The 19,662-nt window shown below is 46.6% G+C and overlaps 1 protein-coding gene across 2 annotated transcripts in view; it reads left to right on the forward strand.

Annotated features, from left to right (window-relative positions):
* The window catches only part of LOC137531643 (protein SSUH2 homolog), a 125,757-nt gene that overhangs the window by 105,542 nt on the left and 553 nt on the right, over positions 1 to 19,662 (forward strand). The window contains exon 10 of one of the 2 annotated variants that reach the window (XM_068251587.1): positions 1,856 to 1,962. In XM_068251587.1, coding sequence (XP_068107688.1) covers positions 1,856 to 1,962 — 107 coding nt within the window. Of the gene's footprint in view, positions 1 to 1,855; positions 1,967 to 19,662 lie in introns of both variants that reach the window. The other variant, XM_068251586.1, reaches the window with a different exon arrangement.

The raw sequence follows: 19,662 nt of genomic DNA on the forward strand, positions 1-19,662 counted from the left end.
TGGGCTGCAGAAAGCCCCAGGTGAGTACCATTTTCGTTTATTTTTTAGAGCTCGGAGTCCCTTTAATATATTATCTTCCCTTAAAAAGGGGAAATATCATAATATTAACCAACACTATACTATGGTATAAAGAAACTACAGAGCAGTTTTCCAATACAATCCTATAAAACACAGTCTTAATGGGAGCAGGAAAAAATGGCGCAGGGGAAAAAATGGCGCACCGATAAATGTATCATAAAACGCTATTTACCGTTTTAATGTTAATACATTAAAACGGTAAATAGTGTTTTAAGATACATTTATCGGCGGATCGGTGCGCCGTTAGAAAAAGCAAAAGGGGCTTCACTACAGCTACAGCCTCACGTTCCCGGTAATCCTTGCTAGCGTCCAAATCCATGGCAACAGAGGAATCCGAGGCAGCCTCTGCTACGGTAGATGTTTCCCCAGTCCGCCCGGCCAATAAGGAGCACAAAGGAAGAGGGCAGAGGCACAGACGTTCCACAGACACTTGCTACTACGGACACCAGTAGTTAATTACTATTTTCTAACAAGTTCCTGCAGCTCACTTAGCACAGCGTTAAGGGTACAGACTAGGGACAACAGCTGTATCCTGATTGGTCAGGATCATCCTCTAGTTGTCAGCCACTGCCCCTTCCATTATATTGGAGTCAATTCACAAAACTTCTCTTAAATTACTTATTTTTCCTCTGATTAATAAAAATTACCTTTCAGCACATTTACAAGCAAAATAATCACTCAAAGTAGTTGTCTGATTAACTTCATTGCAATATTACTTTTCTTACTTTAATTACTTTAATTTTTTTGCTCTTTGGGAGCTTAAAAATGTAACATAGATAAGATGAAAACAGGTGAAAAAGCTTTGTGAATCAGGCCTATTGTGCTGATCATCAGTACAACTCACATAGGAGCAAACCCAATGGTGGTGGGGCTGGCTGCAGAGGTGTAACAATAGGGGAGCAGCCCCTGTGACCACTGCTGGGCCCAAAGCTGTAGGGGGCCCCCTATTACTAATCTTCCCGTCCTCTAATTCAGGGGACCACACAGCTCACAACTGTCCCTCTGTTGAGGGACAGTCCCTATTTGGGAGCCATGTCCCTCTGTTCCTCTTTCTCCCTCATTTGTCCCTCTTTCAGAACTGATGTACAGACCTGTGTAAATATTTGTATTAGTCTACTGAAAAAAAAAGTGTTTTATTGACTCTAAACTTTATTCCCATCCTTTAAATTGATATATGTCTTATTTTCAAATGTTAATATAAAGGAAAATGAACCAGGATAGAAAGGAGCAGTGTGGTTTGAATTATAATTCAACATATTTTTCTTATGAAAGCTTTATGGTATGCGTGGCTAGGGGTGTGCTGGGGGTGTGATTAGGGTGTGGCAGGGGTGTGGCTTAGGTGTCCCTCTTTCTCATCTCAAAAAAAAGTTGGGAGGCATGAGACCATCCTCCAGATCAGGTGTCTTTGTGGCTACACTTGTTATGGGTGTGAAGATCACGATAGCCACACTTGTTTTATGACCTTTGTGAGATGGGTCCCCAGGCCATGAGGGTCACCAAGCGGAGGCAAGGCAAGGGGTGTAAACATGGGGGGAGGGGTTGTAGTTATGCCAGTTACTGTGGAAGGTGGGGAACATGTGGTGAAGCAAAGCTAGATGATATCATCCCACTGCATGAATGTTGGCTGGTGTGCAAGCTCAGTTGCCAAGTCCTGTACATTGCCTGTATTGCTTTGACTCCTTTGTCATAAATCTGGAAACACTGTCCTGATCTGCGGTGTGGCATTGCATGATGATCTTATTTGTGGCTGATCCTCTCCTGGGATATCTTATCACAGGTCGGCCCCTTGACTGGATTCGTGGATAACCCTGAGCTGGTGATCTCCTCCCAGAGACTCATCCAAGAACACAGGAGTGCTTGTGGCCCCTCCAGCCACATCCTGAGGCAGGTACAGCAAATTCCTCATTCTGAGCAGCTTTCTCGTAAGCCTTTGTAGAGGCTGTTTTATATTGACTTCACATTGGACAGTATTAAAAAAGTGTCACTAGATGGCGATGTATGCATGTGGATTGGAAGTTGTTTCTATAGTTTAAGAAATTATTCCAAATATTAAAGGGGCACTCTGCTCATAAAGAGAACATTTTACATAATACGTTGAACTGTGCTAACTGGCTGAACTGTCTCGTGCTGTCTAAATCACAGGCCTGGCAGCACAGAGTTGCAGATCTTTTGACAGATGAGATGAAGTAGTAGGTAAGATGGGAGATAATGTGTGTGTACTACGCTCTTGGTGGTTCTAGGGATGAGAAGGGGCATATTTTGGAAATGTTGCTCATGCTGAAGCTGCAGGACTTAAGGATAGGTGGTGGTTGGGTGTAGAGTAGGGCTGATCGGAACAGCTGAATTCCGATTTCGTCGAAATTTCGTGTACCGCATGCGAAAACCGAGTTTCGTGTTCCGAATTTTCGTGTTCCGAGTGCATTTCTATTGAATTAAATAGTGTTAACTTCTGCGGATAATTCTAAAGCCCCCGTACATCCTATCATCACCAAATTTGGCATGTATGTTAAGCAGATGAGTAGGAACATGGTAAAAAAAAAATTGTGAAAAGAGCTTATAGTTTTTGAGCAAATCGATTTCAAAGTTTCATAGGAAAAATGTTTTTTAAACTGTGTAAAATGACACTGCTGCAGAACAGGTTACTGCATTCCGAGTTCTGTATACATATTGTATACATTTCATGAAAACAGACAGTGTGGGGTCCCCCCTCCCAAGCCTCCTTAACCCCTTGTCCCCCATGCAGGCTGGGATAGCCAGAATGCGGAGTCCCGGCCACGTGGGGCTTCGCACCCTGAGCTATACCAGCCCGCATGGTCCATGGTATGGGGGGGCTCTGGAGGAGAGGGGCGGCCAACCTCCCCCTCTCCCCCAGAGCCCTTGTCCAATCCATGGACAAGGGGCTCTTCCCCACCTCCGGTGCCCCAGGAGGAGATGGGGGCCGCTGACGTCCTGGGGGGTTCATGGTGCCATCCGGGGTTCCCCTTTAACAAGCGGACCCCGGAAGCCGCCCCCTCCCCAGGAGAAATGAGTATAGGGGTACACGGTACCCCTTACCCATTTCAGCAGAGTTAAAAAAAAAGTAATAAAAACACGACAACGAAAAAAGTCCTTTATTGTTCTAAATTAACCAGGGATACTTACCTTGGGATAATCTCACGCCAGTAACCTCAGGAGTGGTCCAACGCCAGTATCCTCTTAGGACATCTCACCACCCTCCCACACTGACGAACTCCCACCACTGAATGGTCACAGTCAGCCTCTGCATCTGTATAGCAGAGGCTGAGAACACGAAAATTTTGCCTTTAAAACAAGAAATTTCGGCAAACAGTGATGCAATCAAAATGGCCACTGGGAAATCCCCGATCGCTGGAGGCCACACTAGAGTGGCGAAACCAGTGATTTTTCACATAGATGGTGGGTCCAGGTGACCAGAGCAGGAGGTGCCCTAATCCCCTGAACCCACCCATTCATGTGAAATAACGTGTATTCTGACACTCTGAGGTGGCCTCCGGGGAACGGGGATTCCCCAGCAGCCATTTTGTTTATGACACTGTTTGCCGAATATTCTTGTTTTAGCAAACAATTTTCGTGTTTCTAGCTTATGCAATACAGATTGCAGAGGCTGTCTACAGCCATTCATCCCCGGGAGTTCTGCAGGATCGGCAGGTGCGCGGGACCTCCTAAGAGGATAGAGGGGGGCACAGCGCAGGAAGGTGGGAAAGTGGGCACAGAGCGGCGGGGAGGGGGGGGGGGGAAGCATCCCCTCCCTCACCTAGGGCCCCCCTTGCGCACTCCCCCCCACCTCCAGAATTCCAGCCAGCCAGCGGAACGGCTTACCGAGAGCGATAGCTCTGTGTGCCGCTGGTCTGGTATTCTGCACTGACACTGTCCAATCACGCTCTTGCAGTACTTCCTGTGAGAGCGTAATTGGACAATGCAATGCAGGAGACCAGACCAGCAGCGGCACACAGAGCTCTTCTCTCGGTAAGTGATTCCCGCTCGCTGCCAAGTTTCCAAGTTTAGGTAGGCAGGTATATAGGTGTCCCCAGTATAGATATACCCAGGTATATAGGTGTCCCCAGTTTAGGTAGGCAGGTCACCAGTTAGTGGGGGCCCCCATGCTGGAAGGGGGGGCAGTGAGCACAGAGTGGCGGGGAGGAGTGGAAGCCTTCCCCCCTCCCTCACCTAGGGTCCCCCTTCCGTGCCCCCCCTCCAAAATTGCAGCCAGCAGCGGCAGCGAGCGGGAATCACTTAGCGAGAGAAGAGCTCTGTGTGCCGCTGCTGGTCTGGTCTCCTGCATTGCATTGTCCAATTACGCTCTCACAGGAAGTACTGCGAGAGCGTGATTGGACAGTGTCAGTGCAGAATACCAGACCAGCGGCACACAGAGCTATCGCTCTCGGTGTTTGCTAAAACAAGAATTTTCGGCAAACAGTGTCATAAACAAAATGGCTGCTGGGGAATCCCCGTTCCCCGGAGGCCACCTCAAAGTGTCAGAATACGCGTTATTTCACATGAATGGGTGGGTCCAGGGGATTAGGGCACCTCCTGCTCTGGCCACCTGGACCCACCATCTATGTGAAAAATCACTGGTTTCGCCACTCTAGTGTGGCCTCCAGCGATCGGGGATTTCCCAGTGGCCATTTTGATTGCATCACTGTTTGCCGAAATTTCTTGTTTTAAAGGCAAAATTTTCGTGTTCTCAGCCTCTGCTATACAGATGCAGAGGCTGATTGTGACCATTCAGTGGTGGGAGTTCGTCAGTGTGGGAGGGTGGTGAGATGTCCTAAGAGGATACTGGCGTGGGACCACTCCTGAGGTTACTGGCGTGAGATTATCCCAAGGTAAGTATCCCTGGTTAATTTAGAACAATAAAGGACTTTTTTTGTTGTCGTGTTTTTATTACTTTTTTTAACTCTGCTGAGATGGGTAAGGGGTACCGTGTACCCCTATACTCATTTCTCCTGGGGAGGGGGCGGCTTCCGGGGTCCGCTTGTTAAAGGGGAAAATACACACACAAATTTGGAGAGGATATAGTTCCACAGATGCTATCAGTGATATATGAAATAAAGATATATAAAAAATCTATAAAAATATAAATTTTATTGAGATTCCATCTATACATCATGTAATGATTAAAAAAACCCATGAGATGGCCATCTCCTCACATGGACCCCAAGCACACCTCTCACACACATCACTAGCCAGGTAATGATATGAGCTCATTAAGATGTTAAAGGGGAACCCCGGATGGCACCATGAACCCCCCAGGACGTCGGCGGCCCCCACCTCCTCCTTGGGCACCGGAGGTGGGGAAGAGCCCCTTGTCCATAGATTGGACAAGGGCTCTGGGGGAGAGGGGGAGGTTGGCCGCCCCTCTCCTCCAGAGCCCCCCCATACCATGGACCATGCGGGCTGGTATAGCTCAGAGTGCGAAGCCCCACGTGGCCGGGACTCCGCATTCTGGCTATCCCAGCCTTCATGGGGGACAAGGGGTTAAGGAGGCTTGGGAGGGGGGACCCCACGCTGTCTGTTTTCATGAAATGTATACAATATGTATACAGAACTCAGAATGCAGTAACCAGGCTGTTCTGCAGCAGTGTCATTTTACACAGTTTAAAAAACATTTTTCCTATGAAACTTTAAAATCGATTTTTTTCAAAAACTATAAGGTCTTTTCACAATTTTTTTTTACCATGTTCCTACTCATCTGCTTAACATACATGCCAAATTTGGTGATGATAGCATGTAACGGGGCTTTACAATTAACCATGGAATTTAGCACTATTGACTTCAATGTAAACGCGAATTCGGTACTCGGAATTGCCGAATTTTCGGGTTTCGAGAGCTTACTCGTAACTGCCAAATTCCGATGGCAAACTCGAAATTCGGAATCCGAAAGCTCAGCCCTAGTGTAGAGGACTGCACCCTAAAAGGAAATAAACACAGAGACAACAGGAGCCCAAATGGTGCAGTACGTCACGAGAGTTCAGAAAGGGATGGGTGGTGGTTGGATGATACTCACAAGGGTGGGTTGCAGAAGGGCAACTGACCACAGCAGGCAGGTGGAGATGTATAACCTCAACTCCACTTGGGTATCTAGGTCAACTGGAAACAGTCGCTTTCTTGTAAAAAGTACACACACTCTGTTGACCTAAAAGGTAGTGGCACTCCCGAATGAGGTCAGATGTGGGTGGTACCCCTCCCAAAGGGGATGTTTTTTGGCACAATACAAGGGGGAAGAGGTGCCCAGTGGAAATAAAATACGTTAAACACAAATAAAACTGAAAAATGTGAGGTGTCTTACCTCAATGAAGACCAATTCGTATATAAGAGTTCAATGGGAATTTGTTATAAAGCACAGGCAACGCGTTTCGTGGGACTCTGCCCAGTTCCTCAGGCCAAATGACAGTGCCAATAGGTCCTGTTAGCCGCATACAGAGTGCTTCTGTCTTGAAGACTTGAAGATGTTCTGGTCGCGGGGGGCAATGACGAGTACAAAGTAAGGTCTCCTACATACCTGAGGAGTGGAGAATTTTTTTTTAATTATTTACAGTTTGAGATGTCAGGGGGAAATGAGAGATGGAAGATAATTAGATTCGTTTTTCCAAGTTTGGTTTCAGGTACCTGTCCGTTATGCACATCGATGTGCCTGACAGTCACCATGAAACTTTGTTCAAGACAGAAAGGGAAAGAGTCAGGGGAAAATTAGTTGAACTTACCCAGGGCTTCTAATGGTCCCTTACAGACATCCTGTGCCCGCGCAGTCACTTACCGATGCTCTGGACCGCCTCCGGTTAACTTCTGGAATTTCAGACCACTGCGCCTGCGTTGCCGTGTCCTCGCTCACGCTGATGTCACCAGGAGCATACTGCGCAGGCCTAGTATGGTCTGTGAGGGACCATTAGAAGCCCCGGGTAAGATCAACTCATTTTCCCCCGACCCCCCCTACAGTATTCCTTTAAGAACAAGAAATTGGATAAATAGGAAGAGCAGTGCCACCATAATGATAGAGTACAGTGTCTGAAATGCGAGAGGGTGTCTGACAGTGGCAAAAACAAAAGAAGTATCCAGGAGAAGAAGGAGCTCTGTAAAGGTACAACTGGGAACCATTTCAGTGAAATGTGTGGGGCGACTACCAGATAGGGATGATCAGAGATGCAAATACTTCAAACTTTAAGCAAATGTATGTAATTTTTATTCAAATATATGCAGCACGAAATTGGACCAATTAAATCTGACCCAGGTTTAAACTGATTGGTCCAATTTCATGCTGCATATACTGTATATGCATAAAAATGTACATAACTTTGCATAAACTCTGAAGTATTTGCATCTTTTTAATCATTCCTACTACAAGATTTAAGTTGGAGTTTAGATGTTCTGTTATTCTTTTGCTAGCTATGCTAAATTGAAGGAATATAAAGATAGAGCAATGGACTGGTAGGTAGAGAGCAGGGAGGGGTTGAGGCAGGGGCGTAACTAGGCCCCACCGGGCCCACGTGCAGAAATTCTGAGCGGACCCCCCCCCCCCCTCGGGGCCCGCTCGGGGCCGTTTTGGGGGGGCTGGAGGGGTCCCAGCATGAGGGGAAAGCCATGGCCACACTCGGTGGGGAGGGGGAACGTTCCCCCCCCCCTCACCTCGGGGCTCTCCCCTCTGCGCTCCCCTCCAGCTTAAGTTACTGTCTGGGTAGCGGCGGGCAGTGTTTGGGCAGCAGCAGCTACATACCTTCTGTGCGCTCCAGCGTGCGTTCCTCTCTCCAGCCTCTGACGCGACTTCCTGTATAAACAGGGGAGAGCCCCGAGGTTAGGGAGGGGGGAACGTCACCCCTCCCCGCAGAATGTGGCCATGGCTTTCCCCTCATGTTGCGACCCCTCCAGCCCCCCCAAAATGGAACAGAGCGGGCCCCAGGAGGGAGCAAGGGCCAGCAGGCCCTATTGTTACGCCAGTGGGTTGAGGTATTTTTTTTCTGTATTGGAAGGGCAATTGGATGTTTTAAAATGAACCTGAGGTGAGAGGGATATGGAGGCTGCCATATTTATTTTCTTGTAAACTATACTAGTTGCCTGGCTGTCCTGCTGATCTTTCATCCATCAGAAGTGTCTTAAGTCACCACTCTTAAACAAGAATGCAGCTAATCCAGTCAGACGTCCGTCAGAAACATCTGATCTGCATGCTTGTTCATGGACTATGGCTAGAAGTATAAGTGGCAGAGGATCATCAGGACAGCCGGGCAATCTGCATTGTTTAAAAGTAAATTAATATGGCAGCCTCCATATCCCGTTTCTCCCCAGGTTACCTTTAAAACTTGGGTTAAAATCGCACTGGAGAGGAAAAGGTTGAAACAGTTCAGCCATTGCAGGGTTCAGGGTCACAGTGGAGTAGTGGACATGGAGCAAGTCAGAGTGGACAGGAGGTGGAGAGAGATGATGAGAGAAGAGAGAAAACATAATCTACACTAAGCAGGCTGAAGAAGGTTAGGGATAAATTACAGGTAGATGGGGGCAGTATGAGAGTAGAACTTAGAGCTAAGATATCACATCTAATTGAGCTGTTGATTTTTTCTTTGAAGTAGCTGGCCGTGTCTTTGGTGGAGAAGGTGGCAGAAGGGGCAGGGGGTGTACGGAGGAAAGAGTCAAATGTGCCAAGCAGACAGCGTGGGTAACGATGGATGATATGAGTGCAGAGAAGTACTTTTGCTTGGCAACAATAAGTGCTGCATTGAACTGATGTAGTTTAGTGTTGCAATCAACGAAAAGTCAATTGAGGCCAGATTTTCTCCATTTGTTTTCAGTGCACAAGCAGCTTTCTACAAATATCCTCTGAGAATCAGTGATAGAGTATGGCTATACTGGGAGGCAGCAAGGTCGGGAGAGGGGAGATCATGGAGTATGGGAATGAGTGAGGCATGGACAGGGGATCTGAAATTGACATGGTAAAGCCGAAGCAGGTGATATTGGTGGCAGCATCTGCCTGGTAATAAAATGGGCGTTGCATATATTGCAATAGTAATTGCGGCTATGCTGGAACCTACCAGGTAATTTGCGTGCCGGAGTTGCCGAACTGCAGCTCTAAGTGCAAAATTGTGGCTTGTCAAAAAGTAATTTGGGCCGTGGACATCAGAGACAGTAGGGGGTCTTGGGCACCGGAGGGCAGTAAATTTTGACTATAGTCGGCGCCGGTCAGATATTGGCAGATTTCACACCAGGAGGGGGGAGTGTGTGTGTCAGTTAGAGTAAGCCAGCCACAGGTAGAGGTAGGCTACGTATGAGGATAGGGTTAGGTTTACTATCAATTGGCAATGGATTTTGCATTCAGGAAAAGGGGGGGGGGGGGGGGAGGGAGGGTTAGGTTAGGCATAGTTGGAGGGAGAACAGTTATGTTACTAAAATATCTGAAAAAAATTACCAATATTTTACTGTTGGAATTAGCCGCTTACTATAGTGGAATATTAGTAATTCATTTCTCGCCCTTTCCGCAAATAGTTGCAGCTCCTGCATCCTGTATTGCAGCAGCTGCCTGTCTTCAAATGGGAGAGAGAAGGGTAGGCAGGAAGTGAGGTCACTTGGGGAAAGGGGGTGTGGCAAATATGACAGTTAATCAGCAGCATCCACCTAGGTGCCAGAGGGGGAGGACAGATTTAGGCAAGTATTTTTTCCCCCCAAGCTTTGATATATTTTACCTATAAGCATACCAACAAAAGCAACGAAGCAGGATCATTACAGGTACTCTTTAAAGTAATTCATAGATGTGTTTATTTTCCCGTTCCTAATTATGCAGTATGTAGAACCATTAACTTCTGTCCCTATTGCCAGAGGAGCTCACGATTTATTGAACTGTGAGCTTGTAAAACAAATACATATTAACATTTTCCATTTGATTGTGACTCATGTTTATAAAAACGGGATCTCTACTTTGCTTTTATAGCACTTGTGCTTAGTGGTTTGTAGCGGGGATGCTTCTCCGAGGCTTTCAATGGCTTCATTGTAATCAGGGCGTTAATTGAGCAGAGACTGCGATTCGCTTATTGGATTAGCGTTACCTGAACTGCCATTGTTTACGCTGGAAAGAAAACACAAATTAAATCTCTGCATTAGGCCTGCAAATTGCTTTCAATTGAAGAAATTAGTGCTGTTCAGACAAGTCCGAATGTGCTCACCTCCAGTGCGCACCTCATAATTCTCGGGAAATGAGTGAGGGGAGCGTGTGTAATGTTTCACAGCACAATCATCGTGTTCAGACAATAGGTGCTATTTATGGCTGCTCACGGCAGATACGCCATGAATGTTTAATGACCTGACAACTGCAAAAGACTCGTATAAGGAGGTGCAAAATACTAACTCAGAAATGTAATTACCACCTTTGTAACAAATATTATTACTGCCACAGCTAGCAGGGGCCATTCACAACCCTGATCTAGGGAAAGAGTATTTGGATTCCCTGCAATTAATTGGAGCAAACTTTGAGGCCGGTTTCACACTGCCAACCAGCGTTAGAGATGTTCTGCGGTGCGATTATCAAATCTCACCCCAACACTAAAAACGGCCATTGCAGATTACCCCTGCTATTTGCAGTAATTTCCCTTCTGGCTGCAAGCTAGCCTGTAGACCATACATGACAAACTCCAGCCCGCGGGTCAAATTTGTCCCTCAGAGCCATTAAATTTGGCCCTCAAGTGGTTTCCCCACTTTGCATTATGTTTGGTCCACTCTAGACAACCAAGGAAGCTATATTGGAGGTGAAGCCCTAGAACACCAGGGAAGCCATCTGGGGAGGTAGGGGTAAAGCTCTAAACACTAGGGAACTGTATAGGGGAGGGTGAGGTTCTCTAGACACCAGGGAACTGTATAGGGGAGGGAGGACCACTAGACACCAGAGAATTTTATAAGGGAGGAAGGTGGCCAGTGTACAATTTCAGCCCATGACTAGGTCCCAGTGTACAATTTCAGCCCATGACTAAGTCCCAGTGTACAATTTCAGCCCATGACTAGGTCCCAGTGTACAATTTCGGCCCATGACTAGGTCCCAGTGTACAATTTCGGCCCATGACTAGGTCCCAGTGTACAATTTTGGCCCATGACTAGGTCCCAGTGTATAATTTCGGCCCACTTTGTATCTAAGTTTCACACCCCTGCTCTAGACTCTCTAGCGCTCACTCCCGGTGGCTGAAATCGGAAGTGCACGGAAGTGTATTATCAAAATATGCTTCTGTAAATGCGTGACACAAATGCGAGACACCAGGGAACTGTATAGGAGGGGGGGGGGGGCACTAGATTCCAGGGAACTGTATAGGGGAGGAAGGAGGGCCACTAGACACCAGGGAACTGTATAGGGGAGGGAGGAGGGCCACTAGACTCCAAGTAACTGTATAGGAGGGGGTGGCACTAGACTCCAGGTAACTGTATAGAAGAAGGAGGGGGCCACTAGACACCATGGAACTGTGTAGAGGAGGCATTTGACACCAGGGAATTGTATAGGGGAGGGAGAGGGGCCATTAGACACCAGGGAACTTTATGAGGGAGAGAGATGGGCACTAGACACTGAGGTTGGCCCGCAATTTATTCCCAGTGTTCAATTTCGGCTCACTTTGTATTTGAGCTTGACACCCCTGATCAAAATGATCTCACTATGCTACACTCCTTATCATGTCTGTGCAGATCATTATCAGCACTGCAGCAAACACTGCATAGAAGTACTGGTTAGTGATGAAACAGTGAAGCAACATGACAGCATCTCACATATTATTTTCTTCGGCCGGCTATCAGTGCTACTGCCAAACCCCAATGATAAAATCACCGTAATTATCCAATTTCCTCAATGCACCAAGCGTAGATCCGACACAATGTGTTCAACGATAAATAGAAATGAATAAAACCTAACATTTGTTCCTCCACCTTCCCCTCTGTGTAAGCCATCTCCATTCCCATCCCAACCATAAGCATGCAGAGGGAATTATGGGAAAGCTCTCCTCAGTGATATAAAAGTTTAACTACCTAACGACCGCCCCACGCCACCGGGTGTGGCCAAGGCGGTAGCCCTAGGACTGCCTGACGCCAATTGGCGTCAGGTCCTGGGGCCGGCTACTGCAGGAGATCATGCGCAGGCTGCACGCGCATCTCCTGCTTGGGGGGCGGGGCTTCAGTCTCCGAGCGGCGATCGCCACTCAGGACACTGTTAGACGGCAAAACAGCCGTCTTTACAGTTTGTACAACGGGGGGGGGGGGGGGGGGGGGGTGAAGGGGGAACGATCAGACCCCACCAACAGAGAGCTCTGTTGGTGGGGAGAAAAGGGGGGGGGGGTGGAATCACTTTTGTGCTGAGTTGTACGGCCCTGCAGCTTGGTCTTAACCACTTCCCGACCGCCTAACGCACAGAGGCGGCCGGGAAGTGGACCCCACAAGGACCAGCTCATGCCCAAAGGCGGCGGTCCTTGTAGGGGCATGGGCGGAGCGATCGCGTCATCCGTGACGCGATCCTCCGCCTCCGCCTGACGCCGCTCACCCGCCGCAACATCCCGCCGGCCATACGGAAGCGCCGGCGGGATGTTAACATAACGATCGCCGCATACAAAGTGTATAATACACTTTGTAATGTTTACAAAGTGTATTATACAGGCTGCCTCCTGCCCTGGTGGTCCCAGTGTCCGAGGCCACCCTAGTCTGCACCAAACACACTGATTTCCCCCCCCCGCCCCCTGATCACCCACAGTACCCCTCAGACCCCTCCCCCTGCCCACCCCCAGACCCATGTTTACACCCAATCACCCCCCTAATCACCCATCAATCACTCCCTGTCACTATCTGTCAACGCTATTTTTTTTTATCCCCCCCTGCCCCCTCCTGATCACCCCCCCCACCCCTCAGATTCTCCCCAGACCCCCCTCCCCCATGTACTGTATGCATCTATCCCCCCTGATCACCTGTCAATCACCTGTCAATCACCTGTCAATCACCTGTCAGTCACCTGTCAATCACCCGTCAATCACCCCCTGTCACTGCCACCCATCAATCAGCCCCTAACCTGCCCCTTGCGGGCAATCTGATCACCCACCCACACCAATAGATCGCCCGCAGATCCGACATCAGATCACCACCCAAGCGCAGTGTTTACATCTATTCTCTCCTCTAAACACCCACTAATTACCCATCAATCACCCATCAATCACCCCCTATCACCACCTGTCACTGTTACCCATCAGATCAGACCCTAATCTGCCCCTTGCGGGCACCCAATCACCCGCCTACACGCTCAGATTGCCCTCAGACTCCCCCTTATCAATTCGCCAGGGCATTATTTACATCTGTCCTTCCCTGTAATAACCCACTGATCACCTGTCAATCACCTGTCAATCGCCCATCAATCACCCCCTGTCACTGCCACCCATCAATCACCCCCTGTCACTGTCAATCAGCCCCTAACCTGCCCCTTGCGGGCAATCTGATCACCCACCCACACCAATAGATCGCCCACAGATCCGACATCAGATCACCTCCCAAGTGCAGTGTTTGCATCTGTTCTCTCCTCCAAACACCCACTAATTACCCATCAATCACCCCCTGTCACTGCTACCCATCAGATTAGACCCCTATCTGCCCCTAGGGCACTCAATCACCCACCCATACCCTCAGAACGCCCTCAGACCCCAGCCCTGATCACCTCGCCAGTGCATTGCTTGCATCTATTCCCCCTCTAATCACACCTTGAGATACCCATCAATCACCTTCTGTCACCCCCTAGCACACCTACCCATCAGATCAGGCCCTAATTTGCCCCGTGTGGGCTCCTGATCACTCGGCCAAACCCTCAGATTCCCCTTAGACCCCCTTCCGATCACCTCCCCAGTGCATTCATTGCATCTATTTTTCCCTCTAACCACCCCCTGAGACACCCATCAATCACCTCCTGTCACCCCCTAGCACTCCTATTCATCAGATCAGGCCCAATACAACCTGTCATCTAAAAGGCCACCCTGCTTATGACCGGTTCCACAAAATTCGCCCCCTCATAGACCACCTGTCATCAAAATTTGCAGATGCTTATACCCCTGAACAGTCATTTTGAGACATTTGGTTTCCAGACTACTCACGGTTTTGGGCCCGTAAAATGACAGGGCGGTATAGGAACCCCACAAGTGACCCCATTTTAGAAAAAAAGACACCCCAAGGTATTCTGTTAGGTGTATGACGAGTTCATAGAAGATTTTATTTTTTGTCAAACGTTAGCGGAAATTGATTTTTTTTTTCCACAAAGTGTAATTTTTCACTAATTTGTGACAAAAAATAAAATCTTCTATGAACTCACCATACTCCTAACAGAATACCTTGGGGTGTCTTCTTTCTAAAATGGGGTCACTTGTGGGGTTCCTATACTGCGCTGGCATTTTAGGGGCCCTAAACCGTGAGGAGTAGTCTACAAAACAAATGCCTCAAAATGACCTGTGAATAGGACGTTGGGCCCCTTAGCGCACCTAGGCTGCAAAAAAGTGTCACACATGTGGTATCGTCGTACTCAGGAGAAGTAGTATAATGTGTTTTGGGGTGTATTTTTACACATAACCATGCTGGGTGGGAGAAATCTCTCTGTAAATGGACAATTGTGTGTAAAAAAAATCAAAAGATTGTCATTTACAGAGATATTTCTCCCACCCAGCATGGGTATGTGTAAAAATACACCACAAAACACATCATACTACTTCTCCCGAGTACGGCGGTACCACATGTGTGGCACTTTTTTACACCCTAAGTGCGCTAAGGGGCCCAAAGTCCAATGAGTACCTTTAGGATTTTACAGGTCATTTTGCAACATTGTTGGTTTCAAGACTACTCCTCACGGTTTAGGGCCCCTAAAATGCCAGGGCAGTATAGGAACCCCACAAATGACCCCATTCTAGAAAGAAGACACCCAAAGGTATTCCGTTAGGAGTATGGTGAGTTCATAGAAGATTTTATTTTTTGTCACAAGTTAGCGGAAAATTACACTTTGTGAAAAAAAAAACAATTAAAATCAATTTCCGCTAACTTGTGACAAAAATAAAATCTTCTATGAACTCACCATACTCCTAACGGAATACCTTGGGGTGTCTTCTTTCTAAAATGGGGTAATTAGTGGAGTTCCTATACTGCCCTGGCATTTTAGGGGCCCTAAACCGTGAAGAGTAGTCTTGAAACAAAAATGACCTGTGAAATCCTAAAGGTACTCATTGGACTTTGGGCCCCTTAGCGCAGTTAGGGTGCAAAAAAGTGCCACACATGTGGTATTGCCGTACTCGGGAGAAGTAGTACAATGTGTTTTGGGGTGTATTTTTACACATACCCATGCTGGATGGGAGAAATACCTCTGTAAATGACAATCTTTGGATTTTTTTTACACACAATTGTCCATTTACAGAGTTATTTCTCCCACCCAGCATGGGTATGTGTAAAAATACACCCCAAAACACATTGTACTACTTCTCCCGAGTACGGCGATACCACATATGTGGCACTTTTTTGCACCTTAACTGCGCTAAGGGGCCCAAAGTCCAATGAGTACCTTTAGGATTTCACAGGTCATTTTGAGAAATTTTGTTTCAAGACTACTCCTCATGGTTTAGGGCCCCTAAAATGCCAGGGCAGTATAGGAACCCCACAAATGACCCCATTTTAGAAAGAAGACACCCTAAGGTATTCCGTTAGTAGTACGGTGAGTTCATAGAAGATTTTATTTTTTGTCACAAGTTAGCAGAAATTGATTTTTATAGGTTTTTTTCACAAAACGTCATTTTCCGCTAACTTGTGACAAAAAATAAAATCTTCTATGAACTCACCGCACTTCTAACGGAATACCTTGGGGTGTCTTCTTTCTAAAATGGGGTCATTTGTGGGGTTCCTATACTGTCCTGGCATTTTAGGGGCCCTAAACCGTGAGGAGTAGTCTTGAAACGAAATTTCTCAAAATGACCTGTGAAATCCTAAAGGTTCTCATTGGACTTTGGGCCCCTTAGCGCAGTTAGGGTGCAAAAAAGTGCCACACATGTGGTATTGCCGTACTCGGGAGAAGTAGTATAATGTGTTTTGGGGTGTATTTTTACACATACCCATGCTGAGTGGGAGAAATCTCTCTGTAAATGGACAATTGTGTGTAAAAAAAATAAAAAAATTGTCATTTACAGAGATATTTCTCCCACCCAGCATCGGTATGTGTAAAAATACACCCCAAAACACATTATACTACTTATCCCGAGTACGGCAATACCACATGTGTGGCACTTTTTTGCAGCCTAACTGCGCTAAGGGGCCCAAAGTCCAATGAGCACCTTTAGGCTTTACAGGGGTGCTTACAAATTAGCACCCCCAAAATGCGAGGACAGTAAACACACCCCACAAATGACCCCATTTTAGAAAGTAGACAGTTCAAGGTATTCAGAGAGGGGCATGATGAGTCCGTGGCAGATTTCATTTTTTTTTTGTCGCAAGTTAGAAGAAATGGAAACTTTTTTTTTTTGTCACAAAGTGTCATTTTCCGCTTACTTGTGACAAAAAATAATATCTTCTATGAACTCACTATGCCTCTCAGTGAATACTTTGGGATGTCTTCTTTCCAAAATGGGGTCATTTGGGGGGTATTTATACTATCCTGGAATTCTAGCCCCTCATGAAACATGACAGGTGGTCAGAAAAGTCATAGATGCTTGAAAATGGGAAAATTCACTTTTTGCACCATAGTTTGTAAACGCTATAACTTTTACCCAAACCAATAAATATACACTGAATGGGGTTTTTTTTAAATCAAAAACATGTTTGTCCACATTTTTCGCGCTGCATGTATACAGAAATTTTACTTTATTTGAAAAATGTCAGCACAGAAAGTTAAAAAAATCATTTTTTGCCAAAATTCATGTCTTTTTTTGATGAATATAATAAAAAGTAAAAATCGCAGGAGCAATCAAATAGCACCAAAAGAAAGCTTTATTAGTGACAAGAAAAGGAGCCAAAATTCATTTAGGTGGTAGGTTGTATGAGCGAGCAATAAACCGTGAAAGCTGCAGTGGTCTGAATGGAAAAAAAGTGGCCGGTCCTTAAGGGGGGTAAAGCCCTAGGTCCTCAAGTGGTTAAAGCTGCAGTGGCCAATTTCAGCAAAAAGGGCCTGGTCTTTAGGGGGGCTTAACACTGCGGTCCTCAAGTGTTTAACTAAAACTTTTTTTTTTGTTAAAAAAAACAGATATAATATACTCACATCAGTGTTAACATGTAAAAAGAGCCAATGTAATATACAGTACATGAACATATACAGGGCGAAACAGCTCAGGTCTTGAGACTGAGCAACTTCATTAATTTATGTATACAAGCGCTGTAACTAACATTGGGTCCTATTAAGGTTAGGGTGAGCTTTATATAAACTTGTATACCACGGAGTTGAGTTACTCCATTATTCCCTCTGCATGCTCACAAAAAAAAACACGATTTATAAAATTGTACTACATGGTTGTTGCCACAAGATGGTGCAAGAGAACCAATAAAGAATTGTAGATGTTGTGACTGCCAGAAAATGACTATTATTATTACTATTGTTGTTGCGCATTTACATGGCGTTAATACATTTACTGCAGTGCTTTACAGAAAACATCAAAAAATTCATGTCGGCATCTGTCTTTCGGTGGGGCCTGCACCACAATGCTTTTCTCACAGTCTCGGGACAATGTGGGAAAAGCCACTTAAACCTAATAGCAGAGCAGGATCATCCACCAGGCAACCTAGGCAGGTGCTTAGGGCCTTTTGGGTCTCAAGGGGCCCACCTGCCACGCCTTTTTTTTACCTCTCTTTACTTCAGCTTACAAAAATTTCTAATACCTTGCTTAGGGCCCCATTACATCTTAAACCATCCCTGCCTACCCACATATTATTTGGTCACGGAAGCAAGCCACCCCCCCTCCACATCCCTAGAAATCCAACAAACCAGGGAAGGACATGCATATTGGTTTGAGTGTAAACATGGAAGTCTAGTGCTGAAAGGTGACAGTTCTGATCACCGTTCTGCGGATAAAATATGATATAGGCCCGCATTGCTCATTGTGAATTTTTTTGGGATCACTTGACACTAGGCTTATTATGTGGAAAGTTTTATCTGTAATGACTTAGTACAGCTCAGCCATTCAGCACAGCCAGACTCGGTATACACTTCACCAGAGGCGTAGCTAGGGTTTTCAGCACCCGGGGACAAAGACCGGTTTAGTGCCCCCTTCCCCGTGGTAGGCCTGTGGTGCTTGTAATGCCCTCCTTTGACTGCCTCTGCCCTCCAGATGGTCTAGCCAAGTCCTTGGACCCAGAACTAATGCCGTGTGCGCAGTTGCATTCGTTTACATGGGTAGATAGCGCTGTCCACACTCTCAGGGGCTCTCCCTGGCCCTGCCACACATTCTCCTCAGCTCAATTTCTCCGGTGGGGGGGGGGGGGGGGGGGGGCTTCTTTCAGGCAGGTTTCTCCTAGTCCCAGCCAGGCACGCTCTTCTCCACTGCTGTATCTAGTTTTTCTGGTGGAGCTGGGTGAAAGAGACCGCAGGCAGGGCCGGCGCTACCATAGAGGCAAAGGAGGCAGCTGTCCCAGGGCCCCAGATCTTGTAGGGGCCCCCAGTGGCTACAAGAGGAAAAAAAATTTCAAATCGGCCTTATAGTTTTTGAGAAAATCGATTTTAAAGTTTCAAAGGAAAAAAAATACACATTTAAAAACCTGCCGACTTTAATGGTTAATAGCAAATCCACCTTAAATTCTAGAAACCCTAAATTTGCAGGATATGTTAAGGTGATCATTAGGAATAAGAGGAAAAAGACCTTATAGTCTTTGAGAAAATCGATTTTAAAGTTTTGAAGGAAAAGTATACTTTTAAATGCGGTAAATGTCACTTTTAGTAGCAAACCTAACGGTAGTGTAATTTTACATGCATCAAATGAAAGCGCAATAAATTTCCTGACGGGGTTTCCAGGGGGCCATACGCAGCCGCAGCGCTTTGGCCGGGGATCGCTATACAGCCGCAATTTGGCTGTATGAAGATAGCTGGCATTTTTTCCTATTTTCCCAATTTTTTTTATGTTTACAGTGTGAGAATTTTTTTTTTTTAATTATGTGGGGTCCCTACTCCTGAAACTTTTTAACCCCTTGTCCCCCATGCAGGCTGGGGTAGCCAGAATGTGGCGCTCCGACCGATTGGAGCTTCACACCCTGACTATACCAGCTTCAAAAAAGTCTCCTAATGCCGATTTTTGTTCCGGGGTATATGTTGGGGGGGCCCCCAGGTTTATTTTGCCCTGGGGCCCCATTGTTGCTTAAACCGGCCCTGACCGCAGGATAATTGTTTATTCTGTGCATCATGGTAGAGAGGCTGCCAGCGCCTGACTCGTTTGAGGCTACATCACTGGCTGCATCCTCATACACAGTGGTCTTGGTGATACATCCTCTTTGTGCCCAATAATGATCCACTTTCCCGAGCGATGAATCAGCTGATCCGAAAAATGCAATCAGTTGGAAACAATCATTTGGGCCTGCTCAGCGGATCGTTCAGAAACAGCCTTATCAGTCTGCCGACATCGCGTACACACGTGCTACTGTCAG

Source organism: Hyperolius riggenbachi, chromosome 9 (genome assembly GCF_040937935.1).
Source record: "Hyperolius riggenbachi isolate aHypRig1 chromosome 9, aHypRig1.pri, whole genome shotgun sequence".
In the NCBI taxonomy this organism is placed as follows: Eukaryota; Metazoa; Chordata; class Amphibia; order Anura; family Hyperoliidae; genus Hyperolius; species Hyperolius riggenbachi.